This window comes from Corvus hawaiiensis, chromosome 18, assembly GCF_020740725.1.
Source record: "Corvus hawaiiensis isolate bCorHaw1 chromosome 18, bCorHaw1.pri.cur, whole genome shotgun sequence".
Lineage (NCBI taxonomy): Eukaryota > Metazoa > Chordata > Aves > Passeriformes > Corvidae > Corvus > Corvus hawaiiensis.
The window spans coordinates 8380223-8403685 of record NC_063230.1 but is presented as its reverse complement, the minus strand read 5'-3'; the positions used below and the strand labels follow the sequence as shown (position 1 = coordinate 8403685).

The 23463-nt window shown below is 39.6% G+C and overlaps 1 protein-coding gene across 3 annotated transcripts; it reads left to right on the top strand.

Moving 5' to 3' along the window:
* The first annotated feature begins 908 nt into the window (after positions 1-908).
* CHFR (checkpoint with forkhead and ring finger domains) lies at positions 909-21932 on the top strand. Of its 3 annotated transcripts, none has more exons than XM_048322453.1 (18): positions 909-999; positions 1383-1530; positions 3397-3496; positions 8285-8394; positions 9945-10004; positions 10158-10370; positions 11115-11282; positions 11572-11728; positions 11955-12109; positions 12608-12770; positions 13591-13733; positions 14225-14344; positions 14651-14734; positions 15444-15514; positions 16129-16216; positions 16384-16491; positions 17550-17622; positions 19778-21932. In XM_048322453.1, exons 2-18 carry the CDS (start codon positions 1395-1397, stop codon positions 19818-19820), a joined length of 1992 nt encoding a protein of 663 aa, XP_048178410.1. In that variant the 5' UTR covers positions 909-999; positions 1383-1394; the 3' UTR covers positions 19821-21932. The 3 variants fall into 3 exon arrangements, with proteins under 3 accessions (XP_048178410.1, XP_048178408.1, XP_048178409.1); XM_048322451.1 differs by having other exon boundaries at positions 11067-11282; XM_048322452.1 differs by lacking the exon at positions 909-999 and adding an exon at positions 1053-1157 and having other exon boundaries at positions 11067-11282.
* Positions 21933-23463: the final 1531 nt, after the last annotated feature.

Here is a 23463-nt window from a genome sequence, read left to right as displayed (position 1 = left end):
GAACATAAAACTATTCTGAGTCCTTCAGATGAATACGATAAAGGAACTCATCACTAGAAGGTTGCTAATGATGTTGTGCAAAAGGACCACAATTCGTTTGGCTGAGAAGCCACTTTATACGGGGTGCTAATTGGTCTAAAAACATTATGGTGCACGTGATACAAACGTCCCAGGAAAACGAAACGAAACCAATATAACCAAGCAGATCAACAGGCGGATAGTGGTGATAGTGTTTTACACGGAGCGGGAATGGACCACCAAATGGAGGACATTGAAAGGAGGTGGTCGATGCGACAACAAAGAGCCAAGCGACGATTCTGAAGGTTCAGAAAGCTCTGTCGCCTGCTCTTGTCCCCGATAATGCCAGGTTTGGGTTTGTAAGAGTCTCCTGAGCAAAACCGGGTCACTCCGCCCGTGACCGCCCCCCCTTCCCGGGCGCTGATCCTGCCTCAGTCCGAGCTTGCTTTTTAAAGCCTGGCCCTGGAACAGCACGTATGCTCTTTATTTAGCCGCTGCTGGCCAACCAATGATTGCTCAACATCCACGAGTCAGACTGCAACAATATTTCAGCGGATGCGACCGCTGAAACGACCTCAGCCGGCTGCGGGCGCACACGGCTCGCGGTGAGATCGCCCTGCCCGCCACAAAGATGGCGGCGCGTGCCCTGTCCCGGCGGCGGGCCCGCCCACAGCCAACATGGCCGCCCACAGCCAACATGGCCGCCCACAGCCAACATGGCCGCCCACAGCCAACATGGCCGCCCGGACGTCGCCGCCGCCTCAGCCCCTCCGCAGCCCCGCTTTTCCCTACGGGCGGCGCGCGGCGCAGCCTCACCGGAAGCTGCGGCGCTCCGGCCGGCGCGGCGCGGCTCGGTGGTGAGCGGCGGAAGGCCCGCCCCTCCGCGGCGCGCCGGCCAATGGGCGTGCGGGCCCCGCCCCGCTGGCATCAGCTGATGGGGCAATGTCTGTTGACAGGAGCCGCCCGGGCCGCCGCGCTGGGGTGAGGGGGGCCGGGACGGGCCGCGCAGCGGGGGCGCCGCGCCCCTGGGCCTCGCCGGCCGCCCCCGCTCCGCTCCTGGGCAGGCAGCGGACGGACGGAGGCCGCCCCGGCTCGCTCCGCCAGCTCGGTCCCCCTCGGGCGGGGAGCGGCCCTGCGGGGTGGGGGCGCAGGGAAGGGAGTGGGCTGGCGGCTGGGGGCCGAGGGGGAGGGAGGGTTTTGCAGCGCCGCACAAAAGGGAGCGGCGGGGCCGGGGCAGCCCCCGGGGGCGCGAGGGGGCTGCGGGGCAGCGGCGCGCAGGGCCCGGCCCCCGGGGGTGCCGGGGAACGCTGTGCCCCCCGGGTGCCGTGTGATGATGGGGTTTGGGTTCGCTTTGTTTTTGTCAGATGTGAATCCAAATGGAGCAGTCGGAAGGAGGCGAGCAGAGCCAGCAGCAGCCGCAGCCCTGGGGGAAGCTGATCCGGCTGGGTGCTGATGAGGCAGAGCCGCACGTCCTGCTGCTGAAAAGAGAATGGACCATTGGGCGGAAGAAAGGTGGGACAGGGACGCGCTGCGCTGGCCTGGGGCGGTGTTTGGGGGACAGCAGCCATCCCCCCCTCCTGCCCTCTACAGCATTGGAAGGTGGACTGAAACTAGTTGGGTTTGGTGCTTTCAGCTGTTGGAGGTGCTTGCCAGGCCATCCCGTATTCCTAATTTACCTCTTAGCTCTGTGAATAAGTGGTTTTATATTGACTTTTTTGTTTTCCGTAACTTGTGACGCGGGCACATTTCAAAGTCAGTATGCCTTTTAGGTAGTCTGTGGCCGTTTGTATAGATAAGGAAAGCCGATTGTTGATTCAGAAGTTTCTGTGCTTTGGTCCTGTTTACGTTCTCATTTTGTTTCTGTGGTTAAAATAAGTTGGAACTGCAATGCAAAATGCTTCGGCTTCACAGAAAAGAAAACACCCACATAAAAGCCCTTAATTCTTCTGGCCATGTAAAGACTGCCAACAAGTACTGAAAGTTTCTCTGAGAGTCGATTTGAAAGCTTTATTCCCAGAGGCTAGGGCTTGTACTACTTGCCTTTATGTTAAAGGATTTCATGCTTAGCGTGTTTGAAACAAGAATCGAAGTGTTTTAACTTTCTTTTACTGTGCCTTGACACTACTAATTTTCTTTTTCCTGTTCATCAGTTCAAGCTATTTGGCTGATCAGTCACATCCTGTAAATAGTTGTAACCAAACACCAGATGCTATAGCTCTGTGAGAAGGGCAGTGTCTTGTAGGAAAAATGTTTTGCAAATTTACAGTAGGTGGTATCTATTGAGATTGCTAATCATTAAGCTGTGGGTAAATTCTTCAAGCTGATGTCTGTTTGAGGGTTGTCTGGCAGAAAAAAAAGATGAATTCTTTTGTGTTTAGTTGCTTTCATAGCTGTTTGCTAGTGGATTAATAAAATGGAGGGTTACTGGAATACCAAATTGTGACTTTATAAGCGATACTTATGAGTCTCCAGGAGCATTAGATTTGCTTGTTTGAGGTAGTGGCTACTGCTTTCCTTCTGGATCTGTTGTTGGGCAGGCGGAGATCAGTGCACCCACAGTGTGAACGGGTGGAAGGGAATCTTGGTTGTTAATTATAACTTTGGTGTAAGCAACTATTTTGAGTCGTTTGTGAGAGATCAGTGGGGAGCCTTGAGTGTTGCTTTGAATATTCAATGTTAAAGTGAAGTAAAAAGAGTAGATTTTGTCAGAGCCCTTGAGACGTAGGTAAGAAGGTTTCTATCACATCCACATTGCCATGACACTTCTCCTGTGTATCCCTAAATCTTGGTCCTGGATTTGTAATTCTCTTCAGCTTTATTAACACAATAATGCTGTCAACAGAGATGAGGAAAACTTTCCTATTTAAAAACAAACAAAAGACTGTAAGATAGAGCAGTGATACTTTTTTTTTTTAAATCAGTTATTGGTTCCTACTACTTTTCCCCAATACACCAGAATAAAACAGAAGTTAAATCCAATGAAACAACATCACAATGATGTGAAAGAAGAGCTGGGTGCTGTGAGATGTGTGCCTTTAGGAGTTAAACTGAGCACTTCAGATACATGTGGATTTATTTCTGTACCACTCTAGAACAGAGTAGTTGTGATTTGATTTCCATCTTTGAGGGCTAGGATTGGGGGGAAAAAGGGAACTGAAACCCTTTCAAATGGCTGAAGTTTCATATCAGCACATGGGGTATCTCACCACTTGTGTATCTCACACTAGACTGTGTTGCTGCCTGTGTGACAGTAGAAGTTTTGAACTATTGCAGATGTACATGAGTCAGTTTGTGTTGCATTTATAGCCATGTAGAATGCTGATCTGACTGTGTAATGTGTATTTTTAAGCACACTGGGAAATCTGCTTTCTTTTTAAGGCTGTGACTTATCTTTCCCTGGCAACAAGTTGGTGTCTGGAGATCACTGTAAAATCACAGTGGATGAAGAATCTGGTCAAGTGTCATTGGAAGATACAAGGTTGGTTTCTCAGAATATTCTTGGAGGGACTTTTGTCAAAAGTTCAGCAGGTATTTGATACTAGCCCTGAGCTGCCACAATAACATATTTAATTGCCTTCTGGACTGTTGGAACAGGGATTTAACATGATATCCTTCAAAACCTCAAATGTGAAACTTTCCTCTTTATCTATGTACATCATGGGCACATTCCTCTGGCCTGCCAAAGTGCCTCTGATGGCAGCTCTACCCCTGCTTTGTTGTCGTCTGCAAACCTGATAAGGGTGTATTCTTTCTCCTCTTCAAGGTTGTAACTAGAGATAGGTCCAGGATAGATTCCTGGAGGGTTTTTACTCCCAGAAGCTGTGGGATGGAATGCTAAATTTTGGGGAAAATACCAGGCTTAGTTGGGATATCTAGGCAAGGTTTACAGTTGTCATTCTCCAATATAATCCTGAATTTCAGGATGTTCCCAACAACAAACCAAGCCATGTTTGCCTATCATGGCAGCCTGAGTGTAGCTGTAAATCTAAGCTTGAGAAGCTGTCCGTGGCAGAATTGGTTTAGACCAATGTTATGACAGAACAAGCTGAATAAATTGTGCATGATGCAGAAACATTCCTGCCTCTTTTATTTTTTTTCCCCTTACCCACCCCCTGAGGCAGAAGGTGCAGCCAGCAGCAAACTAGCAAAGCCAAATTAAAGTTTATTTTGTGTATGGTATATTTATGAAAAGGTGAGGCTTGTTACAAGGTAGTCTAGCAGAAAGGCTGCACCCGTGGAGTGTTACCAGGAAGCTGCTTGTGCCTGTTACACTTCTGTGTATCAACAAAGAGCAAAGCCCTGGAGTGCTCTCCCTCCTGTGAGTTGAAGTGTGGCTGCCAATTGCTGAATAAAGAAACCAAACAGGTTTGATATGACTGCTTGTGGAAGACTCTTCTGGTTCTTCTGGGTCTTCCAATGTTTGTGCCAAATAGCAGATGAGTCCCAAAAAATCAGGCTGAAAGGAGATGATTCTTGAATGTTTGAGTTGGCAGTACAGATGCCCAGAGTCTCAGAAAAATACTGCAATGTCAGCTTTTTCTTCTCTGAAGTGGAAAATAGTTTGGAAACATTGCTGTGGTCAAGCTCAGATTTTTCTGGTGAAGAGGAATGCATTGAAGGAGGCACTGAGTGTGGGACAGTCAAACTAAGTGGACTTTGTTTCTCTTTTGTAGCTGATCCAAAGAATATCATCAAATATATGTAGGCAGCCAACACTGGGTTTTATCTTCTGATAGCATAATGAGTTCTTGAATCTTCTTTGGAAAGAATTACCCAAACCTTGCAGGTGGAAGAAAATGCGTAGAGCATTCAAAATTACTGAGTAAATAAAAGTTTGGAAGTAACAAAAGCAAAGAGTTAGCAAATAGTACAATAAAATACTCAGACTCACCCTTTTTTGGGATATGTTTCTGCTTTATTTTCCAAAGCATGCACTAGTTGCTTTATACTGCTTGAAAGAAAACAAACTGTACAAGCTGACCTAACACAGTGGAGGCAGCAGTGGGATTTCTCCCAGTAAAAGCAATTGTAAAATTCTCCATTTTGAAAAAGAAATTTTAAAGATAACTAATGTAATTTCTTGTTATTTTCTAGGATTTTTTTCCTTTTAAGATTCTAAGTAGTAAGTGATGTTTCAGATCAGGAAACGATTTACACAGGGCTGATACTCATATGACAGGCAAGCAGATATTCCCTTTCTTTGAGTAAATCGGAGGTTGATCTGCAGCTGGTGTTGGTGTCCCTTCTGCTACTAAATTCTCCTCACCCTCCAGTCAAAACTATGTCTATGAACATTGAAAGAGTGGAGAATTACAGTACAGAAAGGATTCTGTACCTTAATAGAATTCAAAACTCATTTCACTTTGCAGGGTGTTCAGGCTTATGTGCACTTAAATAGCAGATAACTATTAACCCAGACGCTTTAACATAAACTACATTCTTTTCCTGGATGGATGCAAATAATTATTAAAAAATTATTAGACTGACATTTTTCTTGGAAGGATATGAAAGTTTCTTAAAACACATAGATCATTCACCTACTTCAAAAGTAACCCTGTTCTGAGTGAAGCTGTTCACGTCAATTCTGCACAGCAGATGGGATTGGGAAGTAAACAGAATTTATGGTTCATTAGTGAAACTGTGGAGTCATCAACCACATTGGAATTGAATCAAGGCCTGATTTTTTTCTTTTACTGTTTAAAAGAGTGACATTGGAACCTTTTGTGACATAGTTTCACAATACAGACAAATTATATCTGATAGTGCTGTTTTTCTTCTCCCCTTGAAAAATGGTACAGCCAGTTGGCATCAATTCAATATCAAATCCTAATGAATGGCCTTCATGTTTGGGATTCTCATTGTACTTTCTGCTTACTTTATGGGGACTTTAATTTGAAACATCAGAGGAATGTACAAATGTCATAATTTATCATGTGTGTCTGGTTAAAAAATACCCACAATATTAATCTGGAATGTCACCATATCTGTTAAAAGCCTCATGCTAAAGCCTGAAATTGGAAATGAAAGACCAATACAATTATTTGGGATAGCTGAATAATCTTTTCCCTTTGGTTATTGGCTGAGAGATAACTACAACTGCTTTAGTTTACTAATGCATTGAAGAAAAGCTTATGATTTTCTGTGCTAAGTGATATCCATTTATTCCCACTTCATCTGGGTCCATGTGTGCCAAGTAATTCATTAGTCAGCTCTCATTGAAGTCTGTGTAGCTACAAAATTGAAAAGATTTGGCTGTCTGTAGTCAATTTGGTGAGCAGGGTCTTGCATAGTTCTTTCTGGAGCTTGCTTTGTGAGACCAAGCCTGAGTGGTTACTAGATGTGTGATGTTTGGGGTTTTTTTCCTTTTTTTTTTCCCCCCCCAAAAATACCTTGAGTTATTGTCCCCCAGAATAATCTTGGAACTTGGCAGTCATGACAGAGCTACTTCATAAATACCTTATTGTGACATTTTTTCTCCCTATGTTTAGTGAAGTGTCTGGGTTAGGAATTGCCTGTAGAAGCTAAAACTCAGTAAAAGACAAGTCTTGTTACTTGAATTTAGCTGATTTATTACAAAAGAAGGTCTAGAACACTTGGGGCAGATGGGAGATGCATGCTGTGTTGTGCCTTCTGGAAAACTGAGGAGGTCAAATTTGTTGTTTCCTAGTTTTGTTGAAGGCCCTCTGACAGGTTTCAGGGGTTGGTGTAAACTTTACTATTTATTTGGCAATTGAGGGAGATACAATTTTTGCTTCAACGTAATCTTTTTTAACAGGTTATCGCTACCGACACTACGAAGTTAAAAATCAGTGTTGTTTCTAACAGACTGACTAAAATTCTGTTTTCCTCCTAACTGCTAAACTTTGGCATTCATTTAGTGGTTTCTCTGTTCTGCTGGTTCTTTAGTGCTTATGTCTTTCAGCCTAGTCAACATCAGTATGCCTGAGGGAAAAAAGACAAGCTATAAGTAGTTTTCTTGCTTGTAGAAGCTTGAAGTTTCGTCAATGTGACCCAAAGATTTTGTTCATTTCTTGATGTTTAAAGTAGCATTTCTATTTTTTTGGTATCCCATTATTTATGTTGGATTGGCTAATTCAACCACGTAGATGGTGGAAGCAGCTGCAGCAGCAAGACCAAGAACTAATAGCTTGATCAAGACTTGCTGTAGTGCTTCCAAAGGGCTTGTTTTTCCTTTTGAACTTTGAATTCATACTTTTGTGTTAGAAAAGAGGAGGGGGAAGGTGCTGATTTCCAAATAACTCCCCTGCAGTGAGGGACAGTCCGTGGTGCCCTGGGCACGGGCAGTGCCTCCAGGAGGTGGCAGCACAGCTTTGCTGGTCTTCCTTGCGGCTGCTCTGCAGAGAGGGAAAAGCAGGCATTTTCTGTTCGTTCATATTTGGTACCAGTTGCTGAGATTTTGAGTGGCAGAAGTCTGAAATTCTGCAGAAAGGGCTGCAGCCCTGAAGGAGGCTTACTGCAAGTGAGCTGGAATTATTCAGTACTTGAATAACTTGACTTGGTTATAAAACATTAATGGCTTGTGTATACAACATCACCCATAGTTAAGGGGATAAAGAAATTAATCAGCAGTGCTCTGCATTTTCCTTTTCCCTAGTTTAATTTCTTCTGCAGGTCTTGAATTTTTTATCAATATCAAAACAATTCATTCCAACTCATCTTTCATTATGTATAACTTTTTTCCACCTCGTTAACTTCTCACTTTCAAGTCACAAACAGTCCAAGTAACCTCACAATTTTAGGTTTTTTCCTTTTTGAAGGAGGAGGGGGGAAAAAAAATTAATGCTGCATGGCATCCCTGACTGTACAGGAGAAGTTCCTTTGTCAGAGAATGTCTTATGAGATTCCCAGTGTTAATTGGAAGACACAGCCTGGAACTTTTTGAATAGAACTCGTGTTGTCCTTTTGGGCTTTATACTTAAAGGGTGGAGACTATTGTACAGAAACAATCATCTAATTATTTGGAGACGTTGGCCAAATATCAGGGATCTTTTGTCTGTCAACTGCCATCTCTTTACCAGTAACTGCAAATGAGCTTTGAAGTTCCAGTGGCTCTGCACTTCTGTCTTTGGGAGAAATTTTTTGTTTCTAGACTTCCTTTTTTTTTTTTTAATTTTTTTAGTCCACTTACATTTTTGGGGGGCAGCTAATAGTTTTTCTTCTTTAAATGTATCATGTGTTTTCCCTTCCTTCTCCCATGTAATTATGAAAACATTTATGCAAAGTTATCTTTTCTTTCTCTTTGCAGTACTAATGGAACAGTAATTAATAAACTGAAAGTGGTTAAGAAGCAGACATACCCATTACAGACTGGGGATGTGATCTATGTTGTTTACAGAAAAAATGAGCCAGAGAACAGTAAGTGAATAATATTTTTTAAATGGCATTCTTAGTCATTTTCTTTTGAGTCATGAGGGAAAAGAAATACAAGTATAATAAAATTGAGTAGTTCTTTTTTAAAGAGAAATATGTTTAAAACAAGTCTCTAGAGAAGAGGTCATGGATGTGCCAGTTTTTACAGAGACAAATCTGAGCAACTGTCTGAAATTGAAATGTGCCTGGAAGTAATTTTGGTAGAACTAATGCATGGAATGGTAAGTAATGAGGTTCTAATCACATGTCCAGTGCTTCTTTTAGAAATCAAATTGCTGGGGTAGTTAGTGATACTTTATATATCCCAGTGAAGCAGTTTTTGGCACCAGTAGGAAAGGCTGCAAGAGCTTTTTGTTTTGTGTGGGGGGGGTTTTTGTGTGTGTATGCTGGGGTCTTTTGTTTTAAAGAGGGAAGAGGTGAAATGAGGGGGAGATGGGGAAAGCCCTACAATGAAAGTAGAATCAGTAAACCTGGAACAATGCTGTATTTACAATATGAACTGTTAATTTAAAAAATTCTGGATACAAACTCACTGTTGAAATACTTCCTTTATGAAATTGCCATTAATTTATCTACAGACAGATTTATGCTGTCTGATGTAAATGTTACATGAAGCAATGATAAGCTATATTTTTCTGCTTGTATAGTTTATCTCACAAATCCTTTCTAAGTTGGTACTATTGCACTAGATTCTACTTAGATGAATCAGTTGGGTGAATTTTCCAGGTAATGAACTGAATCACTAATTTCTGTTTGGGTTAATAAGCAGTTAAATTACCAAGCCTCAATTTTTGCTTTTTCAGCTTTTCCATCTTCAAACACAGAGAAGAATTTATATTTGGTTTGCCTGTTTGTCCATTCTAAGTCCTACTGAAGGAGACTATTTTAAATTCTGATCAGAAAAATGATTGCTACAAACTAAGACAGTCTTATTTGCTTGTAGGTGGTTGGAGGTGACAAAAAGGTAGCAAGCTAGAGGAATTTTTGGAACAATATTAAGTTGAAGTAAGATGGAAAAGAAAAGGATATTATCCGTTGGTTTTATTAATAGAGTCTAAATTAGTTTCTGGCTGAAATTTATGGCATGTCCTAATTGGTATTTTTGAGAGTTCATGTATCTCCCAAAGAAATGAAATAATATTGATTGAAGAGGTTGAGAAGTGAGCTCAGAAATAATAAGCTTCTTTGAAGAACTTTGATTCAAATATCAGTAAAAATACAGTCTGTTCTGACAGAACAGATTTTAGGTTTAAGAAATGATTAAGCCTCTGGTTCCATGGCTGGCACAAGTTAAACGTCACACAAAAGCTGCTCTGCCTGGTTTCCTGAGAAGAAAAGATCTTGCTGTGCTGCTCCTAATTGCCTCCTAAGTAGGAGTATTAACGTGGTACTGTTGAGGTGACCCCTCATTTGCCTCTTCCATTGTCAGACACTTTGGGGATGCAGCCACTTGTGAATTGAAGTTATTTATGTGGGATTAAGTTTAGTGAATTTTTGTTTAAAGAGTATGATGAATATTTTTAAATCTCTTTCAGATGTTGCTTATCTTTATGAATCCTTAAACACAAAACATGATGCAACTCAAGAACCAGTAGGTAAGGAAGTAATTCAAGATCCATGAAGAGGAGCTAAGCTCCAATGACTAATGTAACCCTCTTGAGAGAGTTTGATTCCTTGGAATTTTGAAGCCATGATATGGTGACTGTCACACAGATATTTTTCTTTCCTTTCCCCCCTTCCAACTGTAGAAGTTAATGTAGAAAACCAATGCCATGTGACCAAAGATACCTCAAGTACAGGAAGAAGTAATGATGAGACCCAAATTACCTCATCACTGTCAGCTACTCAGTCTTGCTATGAGGAACCACAGCCATCTACTTCTACATCTAACCTCTTTAATGCTTCTTCTACCTCTCCGGTTGAGTCTGCATCTGTTCAGCAGGATAATCCATCTACATCTGGTGAGACTTGTGTCAAGTATTTAAAGTTTGATCACACAATCATAGAATATGCTGAATTGGAAAGGACCCCTCAGGATCACTGAGTCCAACTCACCAACTGTTGCTCCAGTTTTGAATTTAAACAGATTGATCTCTTACCTCTGTCTTGGTCTTTAGAATTTGCTTTGTAAAGTTCTAGTGAAATTACTAGGTGGATATGTGTATTTTAACTTCCTCTCTATGAGCAGGCAGGGTAAATCCTGATGGATGAGTGAAAGAATTGTGAGAATTCCTTTATGCATTTGTCAGCAGGTCTTTGGGACTTCATTGGCTCCTATGGAAACAAAGCTTTCCCTTTGCTGTGATCCCAACCTCTTATGTATGATCACTATTGCATAACTCCTGCCTGGCGTCTTTGACAGGAAGACCTGGTTTGGATAATAGTCTTACGAATAAATACTCTGCAATTGAAAGAGGAATGGGGGTTTTAAGTAGGGTTACACAACTAGTAGGTTGTTTACCCCCAGGTCTTCCAATTAGTCAGATTGGTTCAGAGTGTGTTTAGGAAGTTATGCAGACATTGCTTTTCTGCTCCACTTTTTCCTATTCAGATGTTTGGATTGATGCATGTGCCTCGTCAGGGTTTGAGTACCTTTTGTTTTCACATGTCCCATAGCTGTGTACAGCCATGTTCATGTTTCTGTTTTTGTTTTATAGGATCACAGTCCTCAGTTGTCACTCCTGTGCCTGCTTTCCCCATCTTAGAATCCATGTGTGTAAGAGCACTGCACGACAAGCACGAAAAGCTGGAGATGAATGCTGAAGCTTCTGCAATCGCTCCCGAAATCAATGACGAAGAAAATGCAGAATCAGATTCTCAAAGAACGGGGGAGGAAGAAGGTTTGGAACCTGCTAAGAAGAAACTAAGAAGAGGCTAGTATACTACAGTATTCTGCAACTTAACCCTCACCCTCTCCCCTCCAAATTGAATTACAACTGCTGTCATCAATCCTTCAGCTTGTTTCATGTGTCTCCCTTGATTTCTGGTCCCATGAAAATAATGTCTTCAGTAGCAGAAGCTGTAGTGTGTAAAGCAAGAACCTCTTTTGGGACTGTTGCCAGTGAACAGTGAATCAGTGCATATCTTTCAGGGATTTTTTTAATACTTAAATAAAAATAAGTTAAAAAAAGCTTTGAAAACTCTCTCTTTCTGTCTTTGTAGATGAAGACACTTGTCCAAATCTTTCACCAGCAGCTCCTAGTGAATGTATAATTAAAATTGGCTCTGAAGATGCAAAAACAACAAATGTAAAACCAGATAAGATGGAAGAGACGTTAACTTGCATTATTTGCCAAGAACTGCTGCATGACTGTGTAAGGTATGTAAGAGTGACAAAAGCTTTAATCATGTGGTAATAATGCAAGATGTTCAGTGACAACTGTTTGAGGAGGTCAGGATAATCAGTGTTTTCACAAGCTCTCTTGATTTTCCTTTCCCTACCTCATCTATATAGTCAAATCAATGCTAAATAGTTTTTTGAGTGTTATGGTTGTATCTGAAAAAATGGAAGATTTGTATTTTGACTCCATTTGCTTGTTTTCCAGCTTGCAGCCTTGTATGCATACTTTTTGTGCTGCCTGCTACTCAGGATGGATGGAAAGATCTTCGCTATGTCCAACTTGTCGTTGTCCAGTAGAACGTATTTGTAAAAATCACATATTGAACAACCTGGTAGAAGCTTATCTGATTCAGCATCCAGGCAAGTTGAACAGTGTCTGTGGCAGAATCTGATGGCTGTCACATATGATCTGCGTAACTGATGTCCTCACACACTGTTGTCTATAAAATACCTGTATGTTTTATTTTCCTGCTGTTTTCTCTAACGTGGTTTGTCAGAAAATGAGTGCCTTTAACATGACATAATGACCTGTGGAAGATGATTTAATACTGTGAGTATGCTAAGAATTCTTCATTTTGTTTCTTAATCATGAGAAGGATACTTCTGAAAAGTATACTTGAATGTAGATTTAACTAACTTTGACCATGGCCTCTTGAAAACCAAACTTAAGTTGCCTGATACTAGACTTCCTTATCAGGGAGGGGAATTTAACTAAGATGGTCTAGAACTCTCTTACCCAAAACCAAGTCTTATGGAAATAAAAACACAATAATGGTAACTGTGTTAATAAAGTAGAGTGCAGATCAGGGATGTGAGCTGTTTCTTTATCTTGAAATTTGAATTTGGTTCTCACGCCAGATAAATGTCGCAATGAAGATGATGTTCGGAGCATGGATGCCAGAAACAAAATTACTCAAGACATGTTACAGCCTAAGGTGCGGAGATCTTTTTCAGATGAGGAGGGAAGTTCTGAAGATTTACTGGAATTGTCAGATGTAGATAGCGAATCTTCAGATATCAGGTATGTCTGTTTCTAAGTTGTGTGCTGAATTAGATGTACCTATGTTTGAATGCACAGACACACAAACTGAGATAGTTGCACAAATGCTGTTATTGCTGATAGTGTTTCCATGATCACTGCCAGAATGAATCTGTTTTCAGGTAAGTTCATTCTTGACAGTAATTAACTTGGCAGTTTTGCTGGCCATCCTTTTGAACCTTGAGCAGACAGCAAAAATTAGAACTTCCTAGAAGTCCAGTAAGATTCAGTTTGTGACCAACAGTTCTATGGTGAATTGTGCAACAAAAAAGGACGGGTTTCTGCCCAAGATCTTGTTAGGAGGTAAAGCAGTCCATGATCCTATGAGTGCATTTGCGATGATTGCGATGATGCTTTCTTGTGTGTCTGGAATGCTGCTTTCACTGGGTGTATGGTACCAAAACAGCTGATGCTTGACTTAGGAATTCCCAAGTACCAAAATACCTCCTCTTTATTTTCAACAGCAAACACATTTTGTTAAATGTCTACAGGGGAACAGAAGAATTCTTCATGTAGATAACTATTCCAGCTTTACTCCTCTCTCTTTCAGTCCTGTTGCTTTTTTTTTAGTTTCCTTTTGTTTAAAACTTTTTGAGGAATACTACAAAAACCAAAGTTTTTATCTGTCACAACTACTGCAGTCTTCAGAGCTGTAAGGTACTGAGTTACATAAACTTCCATCCGTTACTGAATGAGGAAATCCTAAATTTAAACTCTGAGAGTTTGACCAACCTTGTCTAGCATAGTGATGTATTTGCATTTGTTTGGTATAATTTCATATGACTTTATTTTATTCTTTCAGTCAACCATATATAGTATGCAGACAGTGCCCAGGGTACCGAAGACACTCTGTTCCAGCTGTGCCTGGCACAGGCCAGGAGACAGAGGCAGGAGGAATGCAGGCTCTGGGAGATGCTCCATCAACCTCTGCCAACTTCCCTGCAGGTCAGTGTCACATTGCCCCAGCAGTGCGGCACTAAAATACTGCAACTCAGACACTTGAGGCCCAGTCAGAATGGCCTGGGTCGGAAGGGAGCCTTAAAGATCATCTTCAACTTCCCTGAGCTAAGCAATGAGCTGTGTTAGGACAATGAACTAAGACCTAAGGAAGCTCCCTCTCACAGGACTGAGAGCAGCTCCACACCAGTGTCTTTGCAAATGCAACGTTTGGCTGTAGTTTTTCTGCGATTTTCCAGAATGGGTTGCTGATGGTTAATAGTTCTTAAACTGTTCTACATACTGAAATATTTTACACACCTGTGCAGTTTAGAAGTCTGAATGCTGTTTTTCTGCTGTTTTATAGAGTCTTGGTAAAAAGGTTGCTTGCTTGTTACTTTGACATTTTTATGTATTCGCTAAGATTCCTCATCCAAATTGCAATTGTGTACATTGTTCAATCTATCTTTTTTTTTTTTTTTCCTTTTTAACTCATCCAGCTGTTCAGGAATATGTGTGTCCTGCTCAAGGAAGTCATGTAATATGCACCTGCTGCTTTCAGCCAATGCCTGACCGAAGAGCAGAGCGTGAACAGAATCCTCATGTTGCTCCTCAGCAATGTGTGTACATTTTTTATTTTATTTTCTGCAGAGCTAACTTTCTCCTTATTTATTATTAAACTTAAATTTACTTAAAAGACTGCTTTTTATATGATCTTCTTTATTCAGACTCTTGTAGTGACAGCACGAAAGAATCTTCCTTTACGGAATTTATTATTCCTTTAAAGAATGTATTTTAAATGAGAAAGTTGTACCTTTTTTAAACCAAGTTTATTAGGGATCTGTTGTTACTGATTTATGAGAATGGTAACTGTTGAGTTTTGTTGTGTTCAAGTCCTTACAGGGATTTTCTTTGTTGTTTTACAGGCACAGTTTGTCTGCAACCCTTCTGTCACTTGTACTGGGGCTGCACTCGCATGGCATGTTTTGGCTGCTTGGCACCGTTCTGTGGTATTGTGCAGAAATCTGTTACTTATGAGCCTCTTTTCAATAATGTCTGTCTGGAACTTTAAGTAATTTAAGAGACATAGATTAGTTTGTCGCACAGTCATGCAAAAAGAAACAAGGGCTGTGTCCTCACATCACAAACACAAAAAATTGAAGTGGTATGTGTAGTAACTTTGGGAGGATTTAACTTTGTGTCTTCATACAATATTGGGCTTAGAAACTACACTTGCTGAGCACAATGCTTTCCAATATTAAAAAAAATGGTGTATTTCAGTCTAGTAAGAGAATCATACAAACCAGTGCAAGAGCACTGAACATCTGATGGTAACGGATTAGAAAAGAACCTTGCCCTCTTAAACATGCAGCCACCTGAAACTTAAGGGTTTTTGACATTTTTAAAAAATAAATTAGAACAGTTGGAATGGCTTGGCTCCAGTTTGGAGCTAATGGAATATGCTTTACTGGTAATTTCTGCAGCTTTGGTAGTGTTTGTGGACTGAAGCTGAAATAGTAAAATCTCAGTATCTTGTCTTTGCCACTGGAAGTTATAAATCACATGCATTAGCAAACACTGAATGCAGTCATGTACTGGGTGCTCACATGAGCCTGTGCATGTTATTTCAGGAAGCAGAGGAACCTTCAGGAAATGTGTGAGGGCCACGGGATTTGGGCGAGACATGGTAACTTTTACTCTTCTTCTTTTTCTGATTAGAAATAAATCTTGGTGAGAAGTGTTTAGATGGTGTCCTGAATAACAACCACTACGAATCAGATATCCTCAAGGTATGTTTAAAAACCATTGTGTGTGATAATAACAAATGTACAAAGTTTAAGATGTACTCACTGATGAAATGAAAGTGATGTGCTGCCTAATAGTTACAGTGGCAGCATTGTGTCACTTGCAGAACCTGATTCTAAAAGGCTGATTAAATGATCTCCAAACAATCATCCAAAATATTATTTAAGAGAAAAATAATTCAATAAAAATGTGCCAGGAAAGCAATGCTTGTTAAATATTTTGTCCCAGACATGTTAAATTGCACACTAATTTTTATGGCAAATATTTTGTCCATACCATAACAGGGTTGCCTAAATTAGGTAGAGCAGATGAAGTCTTGATTTGAGGTAAATGAGAGTGTGACTGGAATGAATCTGTTTGCAAACTTTTGGCACAAGTGGAGATCTGAAAAAAACATACTTAGTGGAAGGTTTTATTGGTGGTCTGAATGTATCATGCTAATTAAGTTACAGGTATTTAATTTTTACTTGTAATCAGCATAAACCCATTCTGAAAACATAGTTACTGATAAATTTGGAAATATTTGAGAATAAGTGGCTTGCTTACTCTTTAAAGTTGGAAATTTTTCTAGATTAAACACTTAAATTGCTCTTTTCAGGATTACCTGGCATCCAGGGGTCTGACATGGAAAAATATGTTAAATGAAAGTCTCTTAGCTCTTCAAAGAGGAGTTTTTATGTTGTCAGGTATGTGTTGTGTTCAGTTTGCATGTGCGTGACTCCTTGTCTGGCTGTAACTCAGCAATGTTACCAAGTAGTTTGGAGTTCTGTGTACAGAACCAGTGCAGTCCTGACTCTTTAGTTTAATCTGATTTATTAAGCCTTACATTTTTACAAACTGGTTTTCTCCCCAGATTACAGAATTACTGGGAACACAGTGCTTTGCTACTGTTGTGGCCTTCGCAGCTTTCGAGAACTTGCCTACCAGTACAGGCAGAATATTCCTGTTGCTGAACTGCCAGGTGGGAATTGTTTTGCACAGTAAGGAAGGAGAAGTCACTTAAAGAGTTAACATCAGTTTTATCTTTGTATCTGTGGGTTTTTTGGCCCTTTCATATAGCCCAGTGCAAATCTCCTTGCAGGGCTAATATCTCAGATGCTCCTTGCTTTACTTGTCAGCTGCTGAGCTTTTGTATAGTTATTTTCAGACTCCCTAATGGAACCTTTTCTTTCAGTATCATTTCTCATCTGTAGAATAAGTATATCTGCAGAGTGAAAAGAGGAATTCAGTAAAATCAGAATATAGTCAACAGGAACCAGTTGCTGTAATTTAATTTTCCCATTTAAATGCATAAAATGATGCACCTTCTGAACAATTTAACATTTTACCAGCTCCCAACTAGGAACAAGAATGCTTTCATAAACGGATTCTAAATATTTGCATTTAAAATTTTAGTATAAAATAGCATGCAAGCAACTGTGCCTCCTTCAGACCTAAATTTCTTTGGAACAGAAGCTGTTCCAACAGTTTGCTTTTAAATATTACTTCTGTCAATTTAGTTCTTGCTGTTAGCAACAGCTTCCCAGTCTTAAGCTGTTGAGCACTCTGCTTGTGCTGCTGTGCATAATGAGCAAGAATAGTGTACCTGGTTTGTCCTTAGCATTGCTTTTCAGTTCAGCTGCTGGACAGCTGAGTTGTAGTATGTGAAAGTGGGGGGAAGCAACAAACTCTACTCAAATTAATAATTTTTCTTTTGTATGGAAATATAGCTAGACAAATGCTGAATGTCTAGTCAAGTCCACCTCTATTAAACTAAATGGTAAAACTTCAGCTGACAGCACTGAGAACCAAATACTTTCATCATAAGTCTGCATTAACTTAATACTAAAAATTAATTTTTGTCCTTCACAGAGTGTTTGCTTTGTTTCCAGAAAGGTGAAACAATATAGTGATGCAGTTGTTTCTTGCCAATCATGTCTTGTTTCTGATGAGTAACCACCATTAGCAGTGGCTTAATAATCTGGGTCACCTTTAATGACTTTTGTAATAAATGCAGCATTTCATTTGTTCTTCTTGTAGTGACTGTCACGTCACGTCCTGATTGCTACTGGGGACGCAACTGTCGAACTCAGGTCAAAGCACATCATGCCATGTAAGTTGTACACTTTAGAGGGTGGTTTTGCTTTGTGTCCTTAAAGAAAACCAAATCAACAACAATCTAAAAAGCAAAGTTTGAAGTGCCAGAACTTGCAGCATAAAGCAGAATTGGGTGAGCTTTGAGGATTTTTTTTTTGGTCATTTTTGTTTTTGACACAACTTTGAAATGAGCCCTTTGTGCATGTCAGAAGGGCACTGCCAGCACTTGTAAGTTGATGTAGCCCATGGCTGACACTTCTTGAGTCTGTTCTTCCACTGGGGTGGAAGGAGACACTCTTTTAGTGCGTACAACTTACACTGAAGGGATCAATTGGTGGGAATAATTAGTAACAAGAGCAGCTTGGAGCATGTAACATAAGCCAGCATGTAACAACAGCAGGCTCCTGAGGAGTTTCTAGGTCTTATATCTCTGACCCAGGAAATCTGGCATGCGTTGAAAATTAAATATCAAGCCTGAGAAGAGATTAACTCTCTACTTGTCAAGAGTTTTAATACATCCAGGGGCCTTGGATTCCTGATATCTGGTCATTTATGAGAAATGTCCTTCCAAAATAAATCAAGCTTCTTGAATAAAAAAAATCAAGGCCTCTGATGACCAGTGCAGTTTCATTCTTACAAAAAGATGCACATGTGGTAAGACAAATATTAAAGACTCATAAAAGAAAACAAAAATTTTCTCCCTAAGTGCGAACTGGTTTCAGGGGGGGTTGAAAAATCCTTCTTGCCTTATGAATAATTCTCTAAATTCTCAGTTTAATTTTAGACAGAGGAGCTATTACCCCTTACTGAGAAATTGCCTTAATGAATAGTAGATTCTGCAGTATCTTTCTAATGTTGCAATGTACATACACGCTTAGCATAATTCCTTTAATATTTCAGGTAATGTGGGTTGAAAATAACCAGTCTGTGCAGCTCAGGCAAGCAGATCATAAGACAGATTTGTAAAATATTCATCTGCAGTCTCTTACAAATTCAACGGTTTTACCAAATAGCTTTCAAAAATAATTTTGGATTTAAGTTGCAGATGTAATTAGAAGTACCACTGCTATCTGTAACTTCACATTACAGGACTGTCTGTGTTCCCAGAGGAGATTTTGTTTTGAAATGTTAGCGTTAATTCAATGTCAAAGTACTCACCAGTCATCTTTGTTCCTGTCGTGGATAATTTTGTCTGGAATAAAAATGACTCAGGGGTTTTTTCCTTTTTTTTTCTTTCTCCTTTCTTTTTTTTTTCTTTTATTTTTTCCCCAAGCATTAGCGCTTCCTAGAACTTTACTGGCTGCTACTCTTAGTTCCTAAAATCCATAAAAGCAAACAATCCTGTTATACCACTTCTTTATATCCAGTTAATTTAAAAATTTTGTTAATTGAGCTAAATTGTTCTGCTAAGTAGTTCGGTTATGTGAGCAAGGTTTTTCTTATCTTTGATCTAATTCAGCTGAGGGGACATTCAGGGTCTCCTTTGCACCATTTCCTCCACATGTAGTGACACACTCAACACCCCAACTTCTGTTTCAGTTGTGTGTCAGGGGCCACATGGCCCAAGTAAGAGAAGCACAAGGAGTGAACAGTGAAACATTTTTGAGAAGTGGGAAGAAGCGCTTGGTATAAAATTATGTTACCTGTTTAATCCATGATGACAGGTTTGCCATTCCCATAAAACTTATATAATACAGGCTGAGAAAAACTTCTTTCCAGAAGATTCTAAGCCACTGAGAGAATGTGTTTATGTTGAAATGTATCATCAGCCTGGTTAATTCTAGTTCTTAATGACTTGTGTAATGCTGTCTACTAAAAGTTACTAATATCTTGCAGGAGAAAGTTAATTCACCGATTCCTGTTTTAATTGCCTTCTGGGTTTGAAGTATGCAGAAGTACAGAGAAATGCTTTTTAATAACAGGTTTTCTGTGTGCATAATAAAACTAATGAGGGTTAGGCAGGAGAGATGTTGAAAATCCTGTTACATGTAAAATGGCAGTAAAGTATGAACTAAACAGGTTCTGAAAAACAGACATTTTAGTGTGTAAATGGCCTGCTTTAGACTATGTAACATTTAAAATACCCTGTGAAACATGCTGACTTGCTTTTGTTGCCTGACTTCTGAGAACTTTGTTACATTTTAATACTCTTATGTTTTTCTTTATTTCAGGAAATTCAATCACATTTGTGAGCAAACACGATTCAAGAACTGAATACTTGTAGTCTGTAGAGAGGGGACAAAAACCTGTTACACTGCTTGTACAGTTTAAGGTTTATGGGGATCTGCTCAGTTCCCCCATAGCAGGGAATCAATAACTTTTGCATCAGGTAACCTGATGTGAAATTTTTAATTTGTAGAATTTTCCAGCTGTACATGAATAAGGTAGATTTTTTTTTTTCCCCAAGGTAGTCCAGCAAGCATTGCATTCCATGCTCATGACTGCAGTGTCCCTGTATCACTTCAGTGAAGAACACAAATCACACACACAAAAACCAGCCATATCTTGGGATGACCTAAGAATAAGGAGTGTATTTGCACTACTTGTGAAGAAACTAAGAAAAATTGTTAGACTTAAAATAGAAAAGTTTTGTGTGGGTATCTGATGGGTATTTCAAGTATCTGATGGGTATTTCAAGAGCCATTAATATTTAAGAAGGAGATTGTCAGTGTATATTTGTAACTGCATTTTGTGGTAGGCCGATATTTTGTTGCTACTCACTGCATTTGGGCTAGAAACCACATTAATATTCATTTTTTTTAAATCCATCCAATAAACAGCTGTTTCAACTTAAAGCTTCTACCACATGTGCAGTGTTATAGTGGAGGTAGTACAGTTTCCTTTCTTAGTTTAGACATGTTGATGTTTTATTCATGTGAAATTACAAAAAGAATTGCACAAGAATTTGAAGATCACGCTTAAAGTTGGGGTAATACTTGAAGCAGAACAGACTTCTGCTACTATTACTTCTTTAGTGTTTTATATCAGAAGACCAAACAGTGCTTTTGACATAGAGCAGCCAGTAGGACACACTGGTGGTTATTTTTTTTGTATTTCTTCTTTGTTTTGATACCATGTGCTAAATATGTACCTCTGCAATGCAGCTGTTCTCTAGCATGCATACACTGGTGAAAATGTAGAAAAAGCTATAATTTAAAACAGAATATAGCAGCTTTACTGGAAGGAACAATCCTACAGAAAATAAGTGAGTTTGGACAAGTTATAGCAATATGGAGGCATTTCTGGATAGGGATAGAGATAGAGATCATGAAGGGGAGCACTGGTGTCACTGACAGACATAGTAAATGTAGATTTTATTTTCATGCCTTCTGCAGAGCTCATTCGGGAGACGTCCCAAGTGTCATTAAAAGTAAAGAAATCCCAACTTTCCCCCTTCCCCATAGATTGATATGATCTAATCTGTTCCATCATAATCTGGTTGCTAATGTTGACAAACCTCGACTGGGACCAATTTTGTTTTCATCATACCTAGAAGAGTGAAGCAGAATGAGAAGAAAGCATACCAAGTTACCTCTGTAGAGACCATGTTGTTTTTAAGTATGCCTTATTTTATGAGCAGGATTTATACTTGGGTGTTAAAAAGTGTACACACAGTATCTTGTGATGTAATGGAGCACAAATGATGCAGCACATCGTGTCTACTGGTTGCAGTGAATTAACCAACTATTTCCAGTAATGCACATCTTACTATGAATGCTAATTAGAATGATGTCATGCTAATTAGAATGATGTCTTTCTGTTTAGATTTTTATTTTTGAAAATAGCTGTCGCAAGGATAGGTCTGTTGACCATGCCCTTATGCTATTAAAAATACACTTTGGTGCGGACTTCTCTTCCTAATCTCTGGGCATTTTCTCCTGTGAGTAGGATTGAAATTGGATCTGGAATATTACTTGAAACTTCTTTTAACAACAACAGTGTGTTTCTGTCTTTTAGTATTATTAACAATGTTCTGTTGCTTCTGTATTTGTATTTTATGTTTAGATTTTTTAATGGTTATTGTATCTTCTCAGGACAACCATTCCCAGCTGGTTTTGATCTCATTTTCATCTCTGGCTGTGCATGTAGCAAATTGAGTGCAGTTGTGGAGATCAAGCCTTTGCACATTATATGCAGAAATGTGCTTTACATTCTCATTCACCACTCCCACACCCCAGATGGGCTTTCAGCACAGCCTGTCACTGTGCTGGTGTTCAAGCCTCTTATGCTGAAGTTGTTTTGTTGGTCAGGAGTAACTTGCACTTACTCAAGTTATGTTTGTGTAGGGGTGTATTGTGTGACCATAAGAATAAAAAACTGGGGGGGGAAAAACTCAAACAGCAGAATTCATGTGCTTAACATCTAAACTACCTGTGCAGTAGATGTTCTTCAAGTTCTTTTTATAAACCCCTCTTCCTTTTCCCTGTCACAGATAATTAATCTGCCTTTCTATGCATATAGGGTTGCGGTAGTGCAATGGAATGAAGGGATTTTTTTGTCATTTATATTGTACCAGGAAGAGATCAGAAATTGACTTGTGGATGGGGAGGGTGAATAAATCCTGATCTTTATATGCTCTTAAGTAAGTAAGAGTATCTGTCATGGGTATTACATACTCTACATTAGACCTTTTTAAATGTATGGTTACCAGGTGATAGTTAATGTGATAAATGTATGAACTATGCTTGGTGTAATTGTTTAAATACTGTAAAGGTGCAGCATATTTTTAACCTGTCTAAAGCACATCCCCACCTCCTTTATAAGAGACGTTTGGAAGCTGAGCATGAAATGTGGTAGAATAGATGTGAAAACCGAGGTGATTATGATAGGATTTGACATAGTGGTGAACAAGGTTTATGGTCTCTCTCTTCGACAAAAGTTCTTTTATAAAGAAGGTGGAGAGTAGTTCTTCCAGTTCTCTTTTGTGGTTTATTTTTTTCCTGAACTAAGAAGTTATTAATTAAAAAAAGAAAAAAAGATACTGAAGTTGTCTGTCTGTGTTTCTTCTGTGCCATATACTCTAGCCATAGAAATGGATGTATGCAACACTTGCTAATGCTTGGTCAAGCTATTATTTGAATGTTGAGATTTTACTGGTAAATACCATCCCTGAACTTGTAATAATTGAAAATGACGTGAGTTTTTGTGTCATTCTCAAACTTCCTTAAAAGTGTCAGATGTTATTGCAAAGGATCATCAGTATCTCTACAGGATTTATAAATTAAACAAAAGACTATTAAACAGAAGTAAGAGGGCTTCAAGATGCTAACAAATTTTACAGTTTGCTACTTTTTAAAAAGTAGATACTATTTTAGTTTCTTGCAACTCCATAAACACTGAAGTGACAAGTATTGTACCACTTGATTTAACAGCAGCCTAGAAGGAATGTAATATTGTGTTCATCTTTATTATGATCTAATTTATATAAATTATAAGGTTTCAAATTAGTACTGTTAATACAACTTTTTCTAAACAGAGCTTTAGCCTTGCTGAGTAAATAGGAGGACTTGTCTGCACCCTGTTGTATCTGAGGTGGAAGACAGCGATGCCAGAGTTGTTAAGCTTCAAATTGCAGTTTAGGAGCCCAGGATTTTTGTGCTGCTGCCATTTCCATACTTGAAGCTGGATCCCCTTTAATGTTGTAGCTAATCTATGTTGCTGTTCTTAAACCAGCTGTCTGACTAAATTTAAGTGAAGCTCAAACTCAGGTTAAGTAATGTGAAAGTGAAAACTCTGTGTTGCTCTGTGCACCAGAAAGATGAGCTGATAGCCTTTAAAACTGGTAATTTTTAAGTGGTGGGTTTAAATGTTTTATACTCCATTAGGTCAACAAATGACTTGTAACTAATTTAGTTTG